General features: G+C 54.0%; 2 protein-coding genes across 22 annotated transcripts in view; both read left to right on the top strand.

Annotated features, from left to right (window-relative positions):
* Positions 1–10,348, top strand: part of TCF3 (transcription factor 3) — a 57,180-nt gene extending 46,832 nt beyond the window's left edge. For 8 of the 21 annotated variants that reach the window (XM_052702756.1, XM_052702764.1, XM_052702757.1 and 5 more), the window contains 5 exons: positions 199–322; positions 689–851; positions 1,818–2,056; positions 4,956–5,100; positions 5,733–10,348. In XM_052702756.1, the coding sequence (XP_052558716.1) occupies positions 199–322; positions 689–851; positions 1,818–2,056; positions 4,956–5,098 (669 nt within the window). In that variant the 3' untranslated portion in view covers positions 5,099–5,100; positions 5,733–10,348. Of the gene's footprint in view, positions 1–198; positions 323–688; positions 852–1,817; positions 2,057–4,325; positions 4,553–4,955; positions 5,101–5,732 lie in introns of those variants that run through there. The other 13 variants (XM_052702760.1, XM_052702767.1, XM_052702777.1 and 10 more) reach the window with 8 other exon arrangements.
* Positions 10,349–14,478: 4,130 nt separating this feature from the next.
* LOC128090460 (cytochrome b-c1 complex subunit 10) lies at positions 14,479–16,869 on the top strand. Its single transcript, XM_052702830.1, has 3 exons — positions 14,479–14,607; positions 15,221–15,360; positions 16,609–16,869. Exons 1-2 carry the CDS (start codon positions 14,558–14,560, stop codon positions 15,339–15,341), a joined length of 171 nt encoding a protein of 56 aa, XP_052558790.1. The 5' UTR covers positions 14,479–14,557; the 3' UTR covers positions 15,342–15,360; positions 16,609–16,869.
* Positions 16,870–18,923: the final 2,054 nt, after the last annotated feature.

Here is an 18,923-nt window from a genome sequence, read left to right on the forward strand (position 1 = left end):
CATGGGATGGCAGCACTGATGAGGGCTTTCCCCTTGGCTCTGCTGGTGGGCAGGGCATGGAGCTGCAGCCCAGCGCCCCGCAGCCCCCAGGGCAGGTTGGCTCCTCTCCTGCATGGGGGGCATGTGGCTCTGCGGGGAGACCTGTGCTGGCCCTGACACTTCCACCCCTCAAAGCTTGCTCTGCTCATTCTGCTGTAGGTGGGAGGAGGTCACCCTGAAGACGGGCTGTCCAGCACCCCCAGCATGCTCCACAACCATGTCACACTTCCATCACAGCCCAGCTCACTCCCTGACCTCAACAGGCAGCAGGACACGTACAGTGGTAAGGCAGCTCTGCACGTGGGCATGCATGAGTCCCTCTCGATGCCAGGGTTTGGGGTCACCCCACATCCAGCTTGGGGCTCCTCACAGAACCCAGTTCACGCACTGCACTTTTCCCAGAGGTCCTTAATGTGGCTTCTGGCTCATCATGCATGTTTCTGCCCCTCTGGCTGTGGGCACAGTGAGACCCCGGGCACTGCACTGCTTGGGGAAGGGTGGACTCTGGCTCTGGAAGTTGTGAGTGGTGAAATGGGAGTGAAGGGGGAGCAGCAGAATTGGAGACCCCCCCTAGAAGGGTGAGATGGGGATATGATCCCGCATGAATGGAGACTCCCAGCCCCTTCCAACCTCTTGTGTTCCTTGGCAGGCTTGTCAGGGGGGCTGGGGCGAAGCAGCGTCTCCTCAGGAACCAACGAGATAAAGAGGGAAGAGAAGGAGGATGAGGAGAACACATCAGTGGCAGATAACTCTGAAGAGGAGAAGAAGGAGCTGAAACCCTCCCGGAATAGAACAAGGTGCTCTTTGAACAGGTCTCTCCCTTCACTTTGTAAAGCACTGAAGGCATTTGGCTTGGGCTGCAGCCACAGTGACCCCCGGGCAACTGAGCTCAGCCTGGTGACACTGGGACCTGTCCTTGTGGTGCAGACCCTCTGCCCCTGCCCAGCCTCAGAGGAGCACAGCCTGGGTCCCGTGGCATTGGAACCAGCCATGCCAGGCAGAGCTCCTGGCCACCTGCCCTGCTGTCCTTATGGCTGTGGGTTTTCCTCGTGCTCATAAAGCAGAGGTTTGGGATGTGCTCATTCAGGGCATTGCTCGTGGCCGTGCCCAGGCAGCACAGGTACTCAGCATTCCTGGGCACAGAGAGAAGGCTCCATCCTCTCCCTGTGTCAGGCTGCTATTCCATTTGCTTTGGGCTCCTGCATCCCCCATCACAGCCAACCAGACATGGCAGTGGGTCAGGTGGGAGCCTGGCAGCGTGCTGGCCTGTCCCCAGCCTCGCCATCAGCTTGGTCACCCTCCTTGCCAGCAACCACCTCCTGCCCTCCACCCACCCTCTGACACCAGGGTCACCCCCCAACACCTCCTCGGAACCAGCACACGCCTCCCAGCGACAGCTCGTGCCTTAATCACAGAACCACACAATCATTCAGGTTGGAAAAACCCTCTCAGATCACCAAATCCAACCCCAACCCCTCCCCCAGGTGCCACGTCTCCACGGTTCTTGAGCTCCTCCGGGGACGGTGACCCCACCACCTCCCCCAGCAGCCGATGCATCACCGATTGTGTTGTGCTTTCTTTATTTTGTTGTGTATACAAAAAAAAAAAGGGAGGAAGAGGAAGAGCCTTAATGCTTCTCTCCGTGTCACTGCATGTCCCCGTGCCGCGGCGGGGGGACATCTGGGTGCCTCCATGTGTGTTTTCTTGTCTGTGAGTTGACCGGTGCTGAGAGTGCACGCGAGGAATGTCCCTGTCTCGTTCTTATTTTAAACCATTAGTCAAGATGAGGATGAGGAGGACGATCTTCTTCCCCCAGAGCAAAAAGCCGAGAGAGAAAGAGAAAGGAGGGTCGCCAATAATGCCCGTGAGCGCCTGCGGGTCCGGGACATCAACGAGGCCTTTAAAGAGCTCGGACGCATGTGCCAACTCCACCTAAACAGCGAAAAACCACAGACCAAACTGCTAATCCTCCACCAGGCCGTATCAGTCATACTGAACCTGGAGCAACAAGTTAGAGGTCAGTGAGGGTCCCGGAGTGGTGATTTGACGTATCTGATCGGCACGGGGCTGTCTGTCTGTCTGTCTCTGTGACGTGTGCTGTGGTGCCTTGCGCTCTCTCTCCCCTTTGCCCTTGCATTCCCGAGGCTGTCGATGCCTTTTTTTTTTTTTTAATTATTATTATTATTTTCTCCTTTTTTATTTTTCCTTTTTGGTTGTTTTGTTGGTTTTTTTTTTTTTTGGTTTTTTTTTTTGGCTTTTTTTTTTTTTGGTCTCATCCCTGCTGTTCTCTCTCTGTGCTCCCCACTGCATGCCGCTCCGCCGCGGGGCACCCGCAGCCCTGGGACAACTCAGCCAGCAGTAAAACCAAACCCACCTCCAACAAACAGCAAAATCCCACCTCCCCAAACTCATTCCTCCCTGCAGCACAGGGAGCTGCCTCCTCCTCCTCCTTCCCCCAGCAAAGCACTGGGGACTGCGGAGCCGCATGGGGACGGCGGCACAGCCACACTCCCATCCACACCAGGAGCTCTGCGTGTGCACAGCAGAGCCCAGAGGATCCACAGGACTTTGCTGCTTTGTTCCACACCTGCAGTGCATGCAGTGCATGCTTCCACCTCCCGGGCAGGTTAACCCCTTTCTCTCTGCAGAGAATTGTTGTAACACATCAACCCGTGGTCTGTGCCTGGCTGTGCTCCTCTCTGCTGGCCTCTGCTGTCGCATTGATGTTGGAGTCCTTTGTGCCTCTCTTCAGTTTGTAATTTTTTATTTTTATTTTTTTGCTTTTCATAACATATTTTTTTCCTGTCTCTTTTTTAATTTCCCCCCCTCTTTTTTTTTTTTTTTTCCTTTTTTTTTTTTTTTTCCTTTTTTTTTTTTTTTCCCCTTTTTTTTTTCCCTCATTTCGAGTTTTGATTTTTTTATTTTATTTTATTTTATTTTGGTTCTGTTCTTTCCAATCTCCTACAGACAGTCCCCAGCCGTGACCTCTCGGTGGTCCCACTCTCTACCTTGTACTTGCTGCTTGCGGCCGGAGGCAGGAGCCGAGGGGTGGCGGGGGGTCAGACAGAGTTGGCACCGTGTTCACTTTGGTCTCCCACGCTTGTCCCTTTTTAAACCCTTCTTGGACACAGCTGGGGACACCGAGCCCCACGTGCAGGTTGTAGCTCAGGCAGATAGAATGTCACTGCTCCACCGGTTCTGCTCTGGGACGGAGCAAAGCTGACCCCAAATCCCTCCGTGCCGTGGAGTCACCCTGCGTGCCCTCCACTTTGTGCTGTGGTTGGTGGCAGATGGGACAGGAAGGAGAAGGAGCGGGTCGAAGCGTTGCAAGGAGCCACGGTGACGCCAGGCTGTGTCATCGTGGTGCTGTGCATCCTTAGGGGACAGCACGTGGCCCTGTGGTGCTCCAGCAGCACGAGAGGCAGACAGCTGCAGCCCACCTGTGGCGCGTCTGAGCCACCAGCGTTAGCTGGGAGCAGCGGCAGCGTCGTTGCTGGGGTGGCTGGGGGTGGCCTCGCTACTTTGGCCATCCCAGCTGCTGGAGAGGCAGTGGCTGTGCCAACCGAGCACCGTGACGGCGAGGAGAGGACAGGACAGGGACAGGGCTGGCGCCCAGGACCTCAGATAGGGGCGTTCCGGTGAGAATTTTTGCTCTGGGGGAGAAGGTCGTCTGTACAGCGCAGTGGGGGTCGCAGGGCTGCGGCGATGCCATGGGGTACGGTGCTGCCAGCCTGGTGCTGCTGAGGCAGGAGCTCTCCCAGGCTCCCATCCCTGCCTGGAAGAGAGAATTCCCCCTTTCAGGATGCTGGGGGGGGTTTGGGCTCTCTGGGACGAGCTGGGTTCAGTGCACTTGAAAGTGACTCAGGGGTGCTTGGCCCCCCACGCCGCTGCTGCCCAAACCTGTCAGAGGATTGGGGCACAAACCCTTTGTTGGGATACAGATGTACAAAGAGGGGTTTGGGCGTCATCTCGGGTGATAAACCCAATGTTTTGGGGCCGAGATGTGCCCAACGTCCCCCACATTTCGCAGCTTTGACGTTGTGCACGGGGTGCAGCTGTTACCACTGCACTCCCCCCCCACGCTGGCAGCACCTCCCATAGCCTGCAGAGGGGACAAACAACCCCCGCAGTCCGGACCCCCCCCAGCAGCACCCGCAGCAATTGGCTTTGAAAAACGAGGGCCTCTTGGGCCGCTTCCAGTGGACAGCAGGAGCACTACCAGCACGGCAACGTCTGCCCCCTCCCGGAGCACCCCCCTGACTAACACTGTGGTGCTGTGAACCCAGCAGTACAGACGAGGCCTTATCACTGGAGGACAAAGATCTGAGGGACCGGGAGAGGAGAATGGCCAATAACGCCAGGGAGAGGGTGCGCGTGCGGGACATTAACGAGGCCTTTAAGGAGCTGGGACGCATGTGTCAGATGCACTTAAAAACGGACAAAGCACAGACCAAACTGATCATCCTCCAGCAAGCGGTGCAGGTCATTCTGGGCCTGGAGCAGCAAGTACGAGGTATGGAAACTGCCAGAGGTTCACCTCGGGGTCCCTCTCCCCATTCTGTGCGCGCACCTCTGCTGCCGCTCTGCTTCACGTGCGCTGACCTTTCCGAAGCCACCGCCTGGGTTTGGCTACTTGGAGCCTCTCTCTGTCCCTTTTTTGTGCTTTATGGCAGTTTGGCACCCGGATCCCTTTGGAAAACTGGGCTTTTGGGCTTCGCTTTGCTTCGCTCCCAACGCAGCGCTGGGCCGGGTGCGGGGTTTTGCTGGAGCGCAGCCACGTCCCTGCAGAGCCGCAGGAGAGAGCAGCTCCCACCTCGCATGCCCCGTTCTGTCCCGTGCCTCTGCCCTCGCTCCTGGGATGCTGTTGCCCAGACTGAGCTCGTTCCCTTCCCTCCCCTGCTGTTTTTTTGGCACAGAGCGCAATCTGAACCCCAAAGCTGCCTGCTTGAAACGTCGGGAAGAGGAGAAAGTATCCGGAGTGGTGGGAGACCCGCAGATGACACTTTCAGCTTCGCATCCTGGTCTCGGAGACGCTCACAACCCCGTTGGACACATGTAAAGGTACCATTCCCTGCCCTGCCATCCCAGTCGGCTCCGTCCCGCTCCTCTTTGCCATCCTCCCTTGGTGGCCGAGCCAAGTCTCCATCCAGAGTCTGTGTATTTATCACAAAGGAGCCTGGAGAAGAGAAGGCTGCAGGGTGACCTCATTGCAGCCTATCAATACCTGAAGGGAACCTACAGCCAGGAGGGGAGTCAACTCTTCAGAAGGGCTGACAACAGCAGGACTAGGGGAAATGGATCCAAGTTGAAGGAGGAAAGATTTAGGTTGGATGTTAGGGGGAAGTTCTTTAACAGGAGAGCAGTCAGGCCCTGGAACAGGCTGCCCAGGGAGGTTGTGGATGCCCCGTCCTTGGACGTGTTCAAGGCCAGGTTGGACGGGGTCCTGGGCAACCTGATCTGAATGTGGATGTTTGGTGGCCCTGCTGGGCAGGGGGGTTGGAACTACATGATCCTTGAGGTCCCCTCCAACCCAGGTGATTCTGTGAAAAGAGGCAAAACCCAAGGAAACTTACAGCTTACGTCTCAGCTGCTCCTCAGCCCCACTGGGCCCTCAGGGTGCTTCGTCCCACTGCAGGCTGGGGACGCTGCTCCATTCCTGTTCTCATTGGTGCTTTTCTTGGTTTGATTTTCAGATCCTTTTGTTCCTCTGGACGCGGAGATCCACAGGATGCCAATCCTGGCTGCGATCTGCGACCTTCCCGACCCATAAACTTTAGTCCTGCTCATACTGACACACGTGGACGGATCCTGGCGTGACGTAAGGGGTGGAAAAACACTTTGAAACGCAAACAAACAAACAAACAAAATTGCCTTAAGTATAAAGCGCGGAACAGTCGATACATATCACTCAGTTAGGAGGGGGTGGCGTGTTCTCTTGGCTTGTTCACAAGCAGCCAGCAGCAAAATTGTGCCTAAGCTTCGTATTTCTCTCTCCTTTTTTTTTCTTTCTTTCTTTTTTTTTTTTAAACAAACGAAAAAAAAAAAGAAGAAAAAAAAAAAGAAAAAAGACCATTAGTGACGAGATTTTTTTACGTAGAACAAATTAGCGACGCCTTTTGGGCTCTGTGTTTTTTTTTTTGTTGTTCTGTTTTTTAGCTTCTTTTGCCTATGTTTTGTAAGCGACGAAAAAGGAATTTTTTTGGGATTTTTTTTTTTGTTTGTTTGTTTTATTTGTTGTTTCGTTTTGGGGTTTTTTGTTTTTTGTGGGTTTTTTTTGTATAAAAAAATGTCTTGTACCCCCACGCTTTTCTGCTGCTGTTTCTATAGTTAACGTTGCATCTTTAGGATCAACCAGAATATTAAAATTGTATTAAGAGAGACTGGATATAAAGAGAGGAATTCTCACATTCGGCTCTGAAAGCCACTAAAAGCGAATGTAGCCACAGCAAGGAGGTGTTGGTCCTTGCCCGGCTTGTACCTTCCATGACAAAACAAACTCGTGCTGAATTCTCCATCTCTTTGCTTCGGCCACTTCTGATTTGGGAGAAGGAAATCAACCAGCGGCCTGCAGCAGCTCCTCCCAGGAGGAAAAATTCCCCATTTGCGGGGCTGCGCCGGCTCCCCTTCGTTCCTGTTGGGTGCAGGGGCGCCGTGATGGGAGGACAGGAGCACGGGGTGTGGAAGGGAACAGAGGATGGCTGCGTTCCCAAGGTAAGCAGAGCTGCTGCAGATGAAAGCTGCCCACGCCTGCAAGTGGCCGCCTGGAGCCCGAGGCTCTTCCAGAGGCAGCGCTGAACAAAGATGACCGAACAAAGCTGGAGGCATTGGGAAGATGCGGTGGCGGATGAAGCAGCAGCATTGAGGACGCAGTGCCTGGTGCCGTGGGAGCGGATGGACGCACAGACACGGGCAGCTCAGCCCCCGGCCGTGGCTGCGGTGGGATCCCAGCCCAGAGTCGCAACCGTCGGGAAGCGGCAGCGCTGCAGGAAGAGGGGCGGCTCTGCGTCCCGCCGCTGCATCCTGGAGGTCACACTGTGCCCATCCTGCCGTGGGGCAGCCAATATCATCTGCATAGGCAGGAAAGGAAGGCAGCAGTGGGCACCCACCCCACACAGCGCTCCGGCAGCCAAGCTGTGCTGCGCTCCCTTCGCTCTGAGCCGCACCGGGTCACCCCAGATGTGCCCAGCAGGAGGAGAGCCCAAAGCAAGGAGGCTGCAGGAGGTGCTGAGCCCTTCTGAAGTTGGCAGTGGAAGATCATCCGCCGAGATTCTGGGTTGTTGTTTTTTTTTGTTTCTTCCCTTTCCTTCGCCAAAATCACTTCCAAAATGTTTTCTGCCTGCTTCTTTCCAGCTCTGTGGGCTGATGGTGTCAGTGCTCCAGGACGATGCCATCCCCCATTCCAGCAGCATCTGCAGTGCCCTGGAAGTGGGTCAGCTGCCTCCGTGGGGCAGGACAGGCCATGCGGACAGCAAGCAGGGTCTGTCTGTGTCCTTTGTTTTTGGGCCCCGTGTTCCTGGGAGAGCTGTATTGCTTCAGTACAGGGAGAGGGAAGGGCTAGCAAGCAGCACTGGGTCCTGTGGCATTTCCTTGGTGTAACCTTGTGCTTTGTAGCTCCGCTTCGTGCTCTGGCAAAGGGTGCTGGAAGCACTTGGGATGTTGCTCATCTCCCCATGGCAGTAGCTCAGAATGGGGCTGGGTGCTGGAGCAGGATGGGATCATCTCTCCCTGCTGGGACTCTGCAAGGTGTAGGAGGCCATGTTGGATGCTTCTGGCTTTCCCTGCTCCCAGCATCACGTCTGTGGAGTGAGACCTGAGAGCAGGGCAGCCTCCTGCACCGCGCCGGGAGCTCGCTGGCTTACAGCACTCCTGCTCTGGGTTCTGCCTGTGGGACAGCCCTGCAGCAGAGCTGGGTCCCCCCCCAGAGCACCCTGCAGAATCCCAGCCCTGCGAGCCCAAAACCATGCAGAAAGCTTTAGAAGTGCTTCCCTGACACGTTGATTTAGCAACAAGAATTTGAGAAGGTGGTCGCGTACAGATGGATTTAAAGAAAATCTCCGATTTTAAAAGGAAAAAAAAAATCTTATAAAAATCCATAAGCTGTCAGCAAAATTGAAGATTTCTTGTTAGCAAAAACTAGCCAGCTTCTTGGCAGGGCACAGACAAAGAGCCCTCGAGCACAAACCGCGCTGTGCCAGAGCTTGGGGAGGTTTTGGTGCCTCTGTTCTGCGCAGGGCAGCACGGTGGGGACGTGGCATTGCTGTGCCTCTGCTCGTGTCTCACCCTGCAGCGCTGAGCTGCAGGGCAGGAGCTGGGTCACAGCCTGTGCACCTCGGGGCTGGGAGCAGCAGAGGCTCTGCTGGAGTCGGGGCAGTGCAGGATTGTGCTTTGCCGTCCCCATCGCTCGGGGGATGGGATCTGTCTGCTTGGCATTGGGAGTTTTTGTCCCCTCTGGATGAGAGATGCAGAATTGCAATGTGGGACCTTCCCAGCTGTCATTTGGGCGAGCAGCCGGCGCGGTGAGACGGTTTCTTTGAGGTTATGCTTGAGCAGGAAGGGCAGAAGCAGGCTGGGATTTCCCCAGGAGTCTGCAATTTCAGGTTCAGTGCAGCAGCCTCTCTCAAAGGCGCTTTGTGTCTGAGGCATCTGAAGCCAGCAGAGCCCTCAACCCCCTCAGCTGAGGCCTTTGAGAGCCAGGAGGCTTCTGAATGCCCGTTCCCATTCCCTCTGTCCCTGAGTTTTGCCTTTATGGAGTGATGTCTCAGTGGAGCCTGCAGCCCTGCTGCGTGCTGTGCCAGCCCCTGGCCTGGGGCTTTAGAATAGAGCTGGGGATGGGGAGGAGAAGCAGCACTGGGCTGGGACAAGCAGAGAGCCCACACACAGCATGGCCAACCCACAGCGAGCCACGGCCGCTGGATTCCCCATTCCTGCTTAACACCAGCACTAGCAAGACCTGATCGCTGTACACAGGCTTGCACGAGGTCTTTGCCCTGTTAAATCCTATGCAACCCCCTCTCCTCTCCCTCAGGGCCCTGCAGGTCCCAGCCCAGCCCCTTCTCTCTGCTCTGTGCCCGCCGAGCCCCGGTGCTCTCAGGGTGCAGCTTCATTTCCAGCAGCTCCAAAAGCATTTCCAGACCTGCACCCCGAGACCGCGGGTCGGATGAGCGGCGAGAAGCAGGAGCAGCTCCCAGCACCGACCTGGGGGGGACCCAGCTGTCCTGGGGCTCTTCATGCACGCTTCCCCCTCCTGTGCCTTCTGCACGCTGCTCCGCCAGCATCCTCCACCCTGCAGTGGTTGGGAATGGAGCTCTTGGGCTGCTCTTCCTTTGGGCAGCAGCAGGGGCTCCACGCCAGTATTTCTGTCCCTGGGTCCCGTGCCATCAGCCCCGCTCCAGCTCGGCACCCATTGCAGTGGAAGGAGGGCAGAGAAAAGCCCTCTCAGCCCCTTACACCCGCAGCTGCAGCGGGGAAGCAGCGGGGCTTTATGCCCCAAACCCAGGCTGTGCTGAGGGTGCAGCAAAGCATCCCCACAGCCGTGCTGCCTCCCCACAGCCCCAAATCACCCGAAAGCCACCAGCGTCCAAGCAAACAGCAGCAGGGGGACGTGGGGAGGCTCCCCACCAGCAGCTTTCGGTTGTGGGGTGAGAGGGGCACCAAGCTGGGGGGGGGGGGGGGAAGTGATTCGTTTTGCAAGGGGCTGGTTGGCAAAACGAAGCATCCCATGGTTGCTCTTTCTATATATTTTTGTAGGACAGGGCGGGATGGGAGAGCAGATGGGAGATGGCTGCAGAAGTTATTTTTCACCCCATATAAAGTTTTAGGTTGGTTTCGGGGTGGGTTTTTTTTTTTTTTGGCCTTTAAATAAGAAAAAAAAGAAAGAATAATAATGAAATGGTCCTTGCTTTTGATGTCTATGCTGCCTACCTGTAAATCCAGATGTACTTAAGTGGCTGAAATCCTTGTTCTTAAATCAGATACACATTATAGTTTTGAACTATATATATAGTAAATATATATATATATATGCCTAACCCAGCAAAAATTAAAAAAAAAAATAAGAAAATAAAGTATTTGGGGGTGGGGAAATGCATTGCTCTTTGAAATGAATCACAATTGGGGGATGAAATTGTGTTTCTGAGTGCCTCGAGATAAGAATTGTTTTCATTTTTTTAAATAATTTTATACAAGTGTCAAAACAGCTGGCTGGATTATTTGGAATTTTTAAATAATCCTAACTTTTTTAAAGTAGATTTTGAGAACTGTCCTGTATATAACAGTAATGTAGCAATAAATGTGACATTTTATAACAATATTCCTTTTTTTTTTTTTGTCTTTTCCCCATGTCTGTCTGTCAGATGTTGTGTACCTATGACTGCAAAGTTGTAATAAAGGTTTGACCTGCTACTAAAAGAACTGCAGAAGAGAAAAAGACGAGGCGACCCAGCAGGACTCAGCCACTGCCTGCCCTCTGTTCTGTGCTCTGGGCCAAGGGCTCAGCCCAAACCCATCACCACAAGTCCTGCTGTTGCCCCACATCCACCCTTGGGCTTGCAGGGGGTTTCTTAGCCCTCTGCTGCTCCCTTGCTCATCACCTCTGGGCAAACGCAGCCATTTCGTTCAGTGTCTCCTCGTCCCGGCGCTGCTTCACCCCTTTGCCTCCATGTCCCCTCCCAGGGCCTGATCCATTTTCCTTCCCTTCATAGAATCATAGAATCACCAAGGTTGGAAAAGACCTCAAAGCTCATCCAGTCCAACCGTTCACCTCTTACCAACAGCTCCCACTGAACCACGTCCCTCAACACCACATCCAGCCTTTCCTTCAACACCCCCAGGCTCGGTGCCTCCACCACCTCCCTGGGCATCCATTGCAGTGCTGACCACCCTTTCTGAACAGTAACACTTCCTCATGTCCAGCCTGAATCTCCCCTGCCGTAGCTTGAAGCCATTCCCTCTGCTTCTATCCCTGATGACACGAGAGCAGAGGCCGACCCCCAGCTCACTACAACCTCCCTTCAGGAAGTTGTAGAGAGCAATGAGGTCTCCCCTGAGCTCCTCTTCTCCAGGCTGAACATTCCCAGCTCCTTCAGCCTCTCCTCATCAGCCCTGTGTTCCAGACCCCTCACCATTTCGTTGCCCTCCTTTGAACACGTTCCAGGGCCTCAATATCTTTCTTGCAGTGAGGGGCCCAAAACTGAACACAGCACTCGAGGTGCGGCCTCACCAGTGCTGAATACAGGGGAACAATCACCTCTCTGCTCCTGCTTGCAGCGCTGTTTCTGATGCAAGCCAGGATGCCATTGGCCTTCTTGGCCACCTGGGCACACTGTGGGCTCATGTTCAGCCGAGCATCAATCAATACCCCCAGGTCCATTTCCTCTACGCCGTCCTCCAGCCACACCGCCCCAAGCCTGCAGCGTCGCCTGGGGTTGTTGTAGCCCAAGTGCAGGACCCGGCATTTGGCCTTGTTGAAACTCATCCTATTGGCTTCAGCCCAGCTCTCCAGCCTGTCCAGGTCCCTCTGTAGGGCCTCGCTACCCCCAGGCAGATCCACACTTCCAGCCAATTTGGTGTCGTCTGTGAATTTACTGAGGGTGCACTCGATGCCCTCATCCATGCCCTCATTCCCCTCGTACAGCCCTGGGTGTTGCACTGCTGGTGCTTTTCCTCCTTCTCTGCCTCAGTGCAGAGCCAAAGTGCTGCCAAACACCCCTTGGTTATTGAGAAGTGTGAGCTGTGAGATGCCAGGCGAGGGGGGTGAGGAGCAGCCACCCACCCCTATGGGGACAAGGAAAGGTGAGGACTGAGAAACCAAGGCTGTACCAGATCATGAAACAGAGGAATGAGAAAAGCGTGACTGGGAGCAGGATTGGGGTGGGAAGACAGAGATGCACCAGGCTGAGCACAAAGCTGGGAGCGCAGTGAGGGCAGGAGGTGCTGCAAGTAAACGCTTTGCTTCACTGCGGTGTCCCTAAGGCAGCTCTGGGCAAGCAGGCGTGCTGCCCCTCTCCTGCTTCAGACCCTCCAGCAATATCTGTGCCACAGCCAGGCGAGGTGACCCTCAGATGGGCAGCACCTTCAGGTATGTGGGGTGCAGCTCTGCATGGTGCTGTGAGCTACGGACCCCCAGCAGCAATCAGGAGTTTCTGCAGGGAGAGAGCAGGCAGCAAATCCCTCTGTGCAGCACTTGAACTTCAGACGACAGCAAAATATATTGGAAGAATGAGAATGCTGCTGTTTTGTTTTAACCAGAAGCGTTGCTGTATCTCTTGCTGACTGCTTGCACTGTGGTCAAGCAGTCGGAAACGCTCCTAAAATTCTCTTGAAACCACAAGGCTTTTCTGAAGATACACACGGAGATGTTTTTCTTGAGTTCGGAGTCATTTTACCTTGGATTATTTTCCTTTCACCTAGGAAACTTTCAATGCAAATTGAGAGCTGTGGCTGCCTTGCATTTGCGTGACTCCAAGACACTGAGCTCAAACAACATTACAACAGAAAAACCTGCACAGATTCTGCTCGCCTCCCCTCTCCCTCCATCACCACGGTGGTGGTGGCGAAAGCAGCAGCTTCCTGCAGGATCCTGAGCCCCACGGCTCTGTCTGACTTCCTCCTGCACCAGCTGGTGCGTGGGCACCGGGGGGAACGGCGGGCAGAAACGAACCCAAAAGTCAGCATGGTTCGGTAACCTGCGTCACCCTGCTGGAGAAAAAGTCAAACCGTCAGCGTGAAATGCGGTGGTGAAGTCGATCATGCAAAGTGCTGATGAAATAATTCTGGTGAGGACAAAAAAGTCAACAAAAACAACAGGCTGGGTTTGGTTTTTGTTTTTTTGCATGAGATTCAGACAGAATTGTAGAATGGTTGGAGTTGGAAGGGGGGCTCTGAAGGCCATCTGGTCCCACTCCCTGCACTGAGCAGGGGCACCCACAGCTCCATCACTGCTCAGAGCCCCATCCCCTGCCCTCGGGTGTCTGAAGGTCGGGACATCCAGCACTGCTTTGGGCAGCTTTATGTCAGCGCTTCACTGCCCTTATCATAAAAACGTTTTTCTTTATATCCACTCTAAATCTCCCCTCTTTTAGCCAGAGCCCTTTTCCCCTTGTCCTATCACACAGACCCTGCTAAAGACCATCCCCTTGTTTCTTACAGCCCCTTTAGGTGCTGACAGGCCTCTCTCAGCTCTCCAGCCTTCTCTTTTGCAGGCTGCACAGCCCCAGCTCTCAGCCCGTCCTCACAGGACCTGTCCCAGCCCACACATCATTTTTACAAGGGTGGATAGTGATAGGACAAGGGGAAATGGTTTTAAACTAAGAGAGGGAAGGTTTGGGTTGGATATTAGGAGTAAGTTTTTCACACAGAGAGTGGGGAGGCACTGGCACAGGTTGCCCAAGGAGGCTGTGGATGCCCCATCCCTGCAGGCATTCAAGGCCAGGCTGGATGTGGCTCTGGGCAGCCTGGGCTGCTGGCTGGCGACCTGCACACAGCAGGGGGTTGGAGCTGGATGAGCGCTGTGCTCCTTTTCGACCCAGGCCATTCCATGACTCTATGATTTTTGTGGTTTCTCTCTGGTTGCTCTCCAACAGCTCCATGCCCCTCCTGTACTGAGGATTCCACATCTGGACACAGTGCCAGGTCCCGGGGGTCACCTCCCTCCTCCAACATGGGGACAGGACCAACATCCCACACCTCTGCCCTTGTGCAGGGATTGGGCTGGCCCTCAGGGCCTGTGATCCCCGTCCACCACAAGAACACCACACCCCCTGAGCTTTCACTGTGCAATGGCGGACAGTGCCAGCCCCACAGCCTCCCTCCTCACTGCAGCACAGCCACAGAGCCCCTGCACTGCTCTGAGGGCAGGCCTGGCCCCTCAGGCTCATCTCTCAGCCCCACAACGGGATCAGGGCCTAATCTGCAACCCCGCAGTGCAGTGAGGAAAGCCCCAACCCCTTCCCCTATGAAGACCGGCTGAGGGAGCTGGGCTTGTTCAGCCTGGGGAAGAGAAGGCTGCGGGGTGACCTCAGTGCAGCCTTTCAGTATCTAAAAGGAGGGGAATCAACTCTTGGAAAGGGGAGACAACTGCAGGACAAGGGGAAATGGTTTGAAGTTGGAGGAGGGAAGACTGAGATTGGATGTCAGGGGGAAGTTCTTTGCTATGAGAGCGGTGAGGTGCTGGAACAGCTGCCCAGAGAGGCTGTGATGCCCCGTCCATCCCTGGAGGTGTTCAAGGCCAGGTTGGATGGGGCTCTGGGCAGCCTGGGCTGCTGTGAAATGGGGAGGTTGGTGGCCCTGCACGTGGCAGGGCGTTGGAGATTCGTTATCCTTGAGATCCCTTCCAACCTGGGCCATTCTGTGATTCACTTCTCCCTTTTACAGGCCACAGGCCCACTCGGCATGAAGGCGGTGGGCCCGTTGCCATGACAACACGGCTGCGCTCAGGCACCGCCGCGGACAGCCCCGGGGTCCTTCGACGCTCTGCGTCGCGGTGGCGCATGCGCAGTGCGGGTGACTTTGAGGCTGCGCGATGCTGAGCAAGTTGGTGGGGCCGCGTTACGTTCAGCTCCTGCAGAACTGGTGAGCGGCGGGCTGGGTCGAGGCTGCGCCTTGGGCGGAGGGAGGGGATGGGGTGAGTGAAGGGAAGGGGCTTCGGGTGGTTCTTTTCCCCCCTGAAGGGAGCGCAGCTGCTGCACAGCTCTGTGTCTCCTTATGGGAGGGCCGTCAGCTGGGCTCGAAGGTCCTTTTCCAGTGTCTCCTTTAAATAAAAGCATTTCAAAGCTTAGCTGTGCGACATTTCGGCTGTTCTGGATGCTGCCTCCTGTACGTGGAGTGCCTGCAGGGTTTCTGCCAAGGTAGTTCTTGTCTGTGATGAATTTCCCGAATCACAGAATCACAGAATGGCCCAGGTTGGAAGGATCACAAGCTCCAAACCCCTGCCACATGCAGGGCCACCAACCTCTGCATCTCACAGCAGCCCAGGCTGCCCAGGGCCCCATCCAACCTGGCCTTGAACACCTCCAGGGATGGACGGGGCATCACAGCCTCTCTGGGCAGCTGTTCCAGCACCTCACCACTCTCATAGCAAAGAACTTCCCCCTGACATCCAACCTCAATCTCTCCTCCCTCAACTTTTGCCAAACCTTTCCCAGGGGAGAATTAAAGCTGTTCACCTTTTCTGTCTCTTCTTTAGGACTCCCACCCTCGTTACGTGGGGTGGTGTAGCTGGCACCGGTGTGATATGGATCACAGACTGGAAACTCATCCTTCAGTACGTCCCCTACATCGGTGGGAAGTATAAAACTGAAGACTAAGCTTCCCTCTGACAGTCAGGTTGGTTTGTGCAGCTGTGAGTTGGAGTTGTAGAGCTGCTTGGATGTGATCATAGAATGGCCTGGGTTGGAAAGGAGCACAACGTTCATCCAGTTCCAAGCCCCTGCTGTGTGCAGGTCGCCAACCAGCAGCCCAGGCTGCCCAGAGCCACATCCAGCCTGGCCTTGAATGCCTGCAGGGATGGTTGATATGTTGTCCTGTTCCTCCAGGTTCAAAACATTGTTCCTTATTTTGATGATTTGGTGTTTTGTTCTCTGTTGTTGCTGGTTTTTAACAGCGAGCGCTTCACAGGGTTTCAGAAGGATGAAACATAACCAAGAATATCATTTTCAAGGGGTTATTTTGTTAGCAGTGTATTTTCCACAGTGTGCTTTGGTTCTTGAGAAGTGAAATCGAGCACTCTGGGGTAAATTAGGACTTCAAGCAGATCCATTTACTTCTAATCTTAGCTACACTGGCTTAAAGGTCAAACATGGGAACAGGACCAACATCCCACACCTATTTGTTGTTAGACCTATTCAGACGCCTTTCTTTTCTGTGTAATCATCAAAAATAAGCTAAGCTTTCAGTGCTGGCTACAAAGTACTAAAAATAATTGGAAAATTGGCTTTCTCAGTGTGTTCTTCCCATTCCTTTTAAATTACATATGGAATGTGCTGTTCTGGGTCTTATAAGACTGACCAACCGTCGAGCTAAAGCAGCAATTAGTTCCTTCTGCTGAGCCTCTAAATGCACACACAGGTGGTAAGCAGAACTACTTTGTTCTATATTCTTGTATATTGTTCTATATTCCCTTCTATGATTCTATGCTATTCCTTGCTGCAGGTATAAAATTTATGCTTTTTTTTTTGCTTTATTTTAAAGACACTGAGAGGAAAAGGCTGAGGAAAAGCCCTCAGATCACACAGAAGCAATTAAACCACACAGTAAGGGTTTTCTTTGCTTAAAAATTACCTGAGCCAGCAGTGGGAACATGGATGCGTTCCTGAGAGCACAGCTTATGTTCCCTGTTTTCAAGTATTGCTTTCTCCAGATCCTTTTGCACAGCACGTTGCTGTAGAGAAGGGTGTTTCTGTGGTGGCCTCTGGTTCCTTCAAAAGAGACGTAAAAGCCTCCATTCTGGTGTTGGCTCCTGTAGCAGAAATTTGTCTCTGGGTGTTATTAGAAGCTTATTGACCTCTGCCTGTAGTGTTGGCTGCTGTACTTTGCAGGAAGTGCCTCTTAATGACTGCTCTGTGTTCATTGTAGGAAACGTATTGCTGGATTGAAGTGTTTTGGAGCCTTCTGCTGAGAACCTTGCTTTGAGGTGAACTTGAAATGCTCAGTACAGATTCTACAAGAGGCTGTGGTGCCCCTGACTCTGCCACAAACACTTGTGAACACTTAGCTGTGAACGTTCTGCTTCCCACACAGCCTGCCTCGTGCTCTCCTGATCCCTTCCACAGCTGAACTTGGCCTCACGCAAGTAATTTATGAAGCTGATGTACAAAATAAATCAAGTGAATAACACGTTGGTGTTGCTGTGTCCACGTTTGTTGTTGTGTCTTCAGCTTGTTTAACACATGCCCCAAGGAGGGTGCGCACAGGTTTGCTTTGTTTCCCCTCCAGTTTCCTCAGGCACCAACTGCTGGAGCTGTTGCTCGCTCCTGTTGATGCTGCTGGAGTTTTTGAGCTGCTCTTAGCAAGGCGCTGATTCCTGGCTCAGCAGCATCTCCTTAGGGAAGATTTCATCTTGGTTGCAGTGATGGTGCTGCTTGGGTGTTGCATTTAGGGTTGAAGGCTTCGCAGTGATGCTGTTCTAAGTGAAACACTGCTGTAAAATCTGGCTAAATGTTGTCACTGAGCAGGATGCTTCAACTGCCAAACAGAAAAACTGCTTTAGCATGAACGCAGCAGCGTTGATCATTGGCTGTATGGGGAAAATCAAGTGTTTTCATTGCAGTTGGGTGCTCCTGAAGGCTGTGGTGGGGTGGCTGCCGTCACCTCGCTGGCAGCAGCCTGAACTCCAGGCTCTGAAAGGCAAAGGCGCCGTGAAATTCTGGCATCGCAGCCCTGCGCTGCACACAGAGACGTCGATCCGTTCTCACCCAAACTGCCCTGAAAGTGGAAGTCAGACGAGCCCGCACGTCGCCACCGTGCTTAAATCAGAGCCGAGCCGTCAGCCCGTGCTTTCACCTGCTCTGCGTGTCCAGGCACGAAGGGCAGAACGCGCTGCTGCTGCCGCCTGCAGTCCTGACCGAGTTCGGGCTCGTCCCCGGGGGCGGCCGATGCTCCTCCTGCTGCTGGGAGAAGCCTTCAGAAGGGCTGGGAGCGGAGGTTCGTCCCTGCTGCCCGCTGCCCCGCCGTGGCCCTGAGTTCTCCGGCTGCAGCTCTGATGAGAGACGGTTGTGGTCAGCAGGGACCCAGCGGCGGTGCTGCTGTGCACGGCGGGTTGCGTTGGGCGGTACTGAAAGAGAAGCACGCTCAAAATGCCAGCTGAATGCACGGGCAGGCAGGGCAAGAAACGCGTGGACTTTGGATTTGTTTGCCCTTTGGCGATGGTTCAGCTGCTTGTGTTTTCTGCTGCGTTTCAAATGATGGTTTTGTCTGTAATTCGCCCTAGGATCAGCCTCTTGCTAATGCCATCTCTGGTATTTCCACGGGAGAAATTCCCCAGTAGAAACATCCTTCTATTCTCAGACAAATTGCTGTTAAAATCCGAGTCCTTACCGTCTGGTTACCAGGGCTGACCTTTCCAGTTTTTCACATCCACCCATCGCCTCTTTTCAACCCGTTATTTGTTTTCCAGAACGAACTGATGTCGCACGGGAAGAAATCGGGGTCGGACAAAGACCTACGAGAGGAAGCCGCCGTGTCACAAGCAGGAGCTCCGCTAGATGGCACGGCGCGGCAGGGGCTGAGCAGAAACCCGATGTGCGGGGTGGAGGATCGGCTGCTCCTGCAGCCCTGCGCGCTCAGATCCGCTCACTTCATCCTCTGTACCTCAGCAGCATTTCCAAAGGAACGCCAGAATATTTTCCCTTCGAGTTCCAAACTCTTCATGCTGTCCCAGGAGAGTTGAACATCTTCCTTTCCACAGCCTCTTCCTGCAGGAAAAATTCCTTTTCCAACTGCTCTTCCTTGCAGTTTGGTGGGCATTAAGCAGGTTGGTGTCTCCAGGTCGGTGTCTCCATCCCCACCTGCGCCACGATTTCTCCCCATCTCGTGCAGTTTGTGCTTAAATAAAACGCCACTGAGGGCCATTTGCTGTACACAGGGCTGTGGGGTTCAGGCTCTGCTTCCAGCACAGCAACCTCGCTTCCACCAGCTTCTCTTCCTCATTTCCCCATTTGCTGTGCTGAAAAAGAGCAAATTTGGGAATGCTGTGCCTCAATTCCCGTGCATGGCTTATCCACCAACCTTTATTCTTGGGGGAGAAGCTGTGTTTCAGCCCAACTGCTTTGTTGTGAAGAGAGGGGGGAAAAAAGCAACGGGAAAAAGGGGAAGTGGGCTGATGAAAAATGATGTGGTTTTGATCAGTGCTGGTGGTCAGAGCTTTGTGTGCTCGAGATTGCAGGGAATAA

This window comes from Tympanuchus pallidicinctus, unplaced genomic scaffold (genome assembly GCF_026119805.1).
Source record: "Tympanuchus pallidicinctus isolate F22 unplaced genomic scaffold, pur_lepc_1.0 scaffold46, whole genome shotgun sequence".
In the NCBI taxonomy this organism is placed as follows: domain Eukaryota; kingdom Metazoa; phylum Chordata; class Aves; order Galliformes; family Phasianidae; genus Tympanuchus; species Tympanuchus pallidicinctus.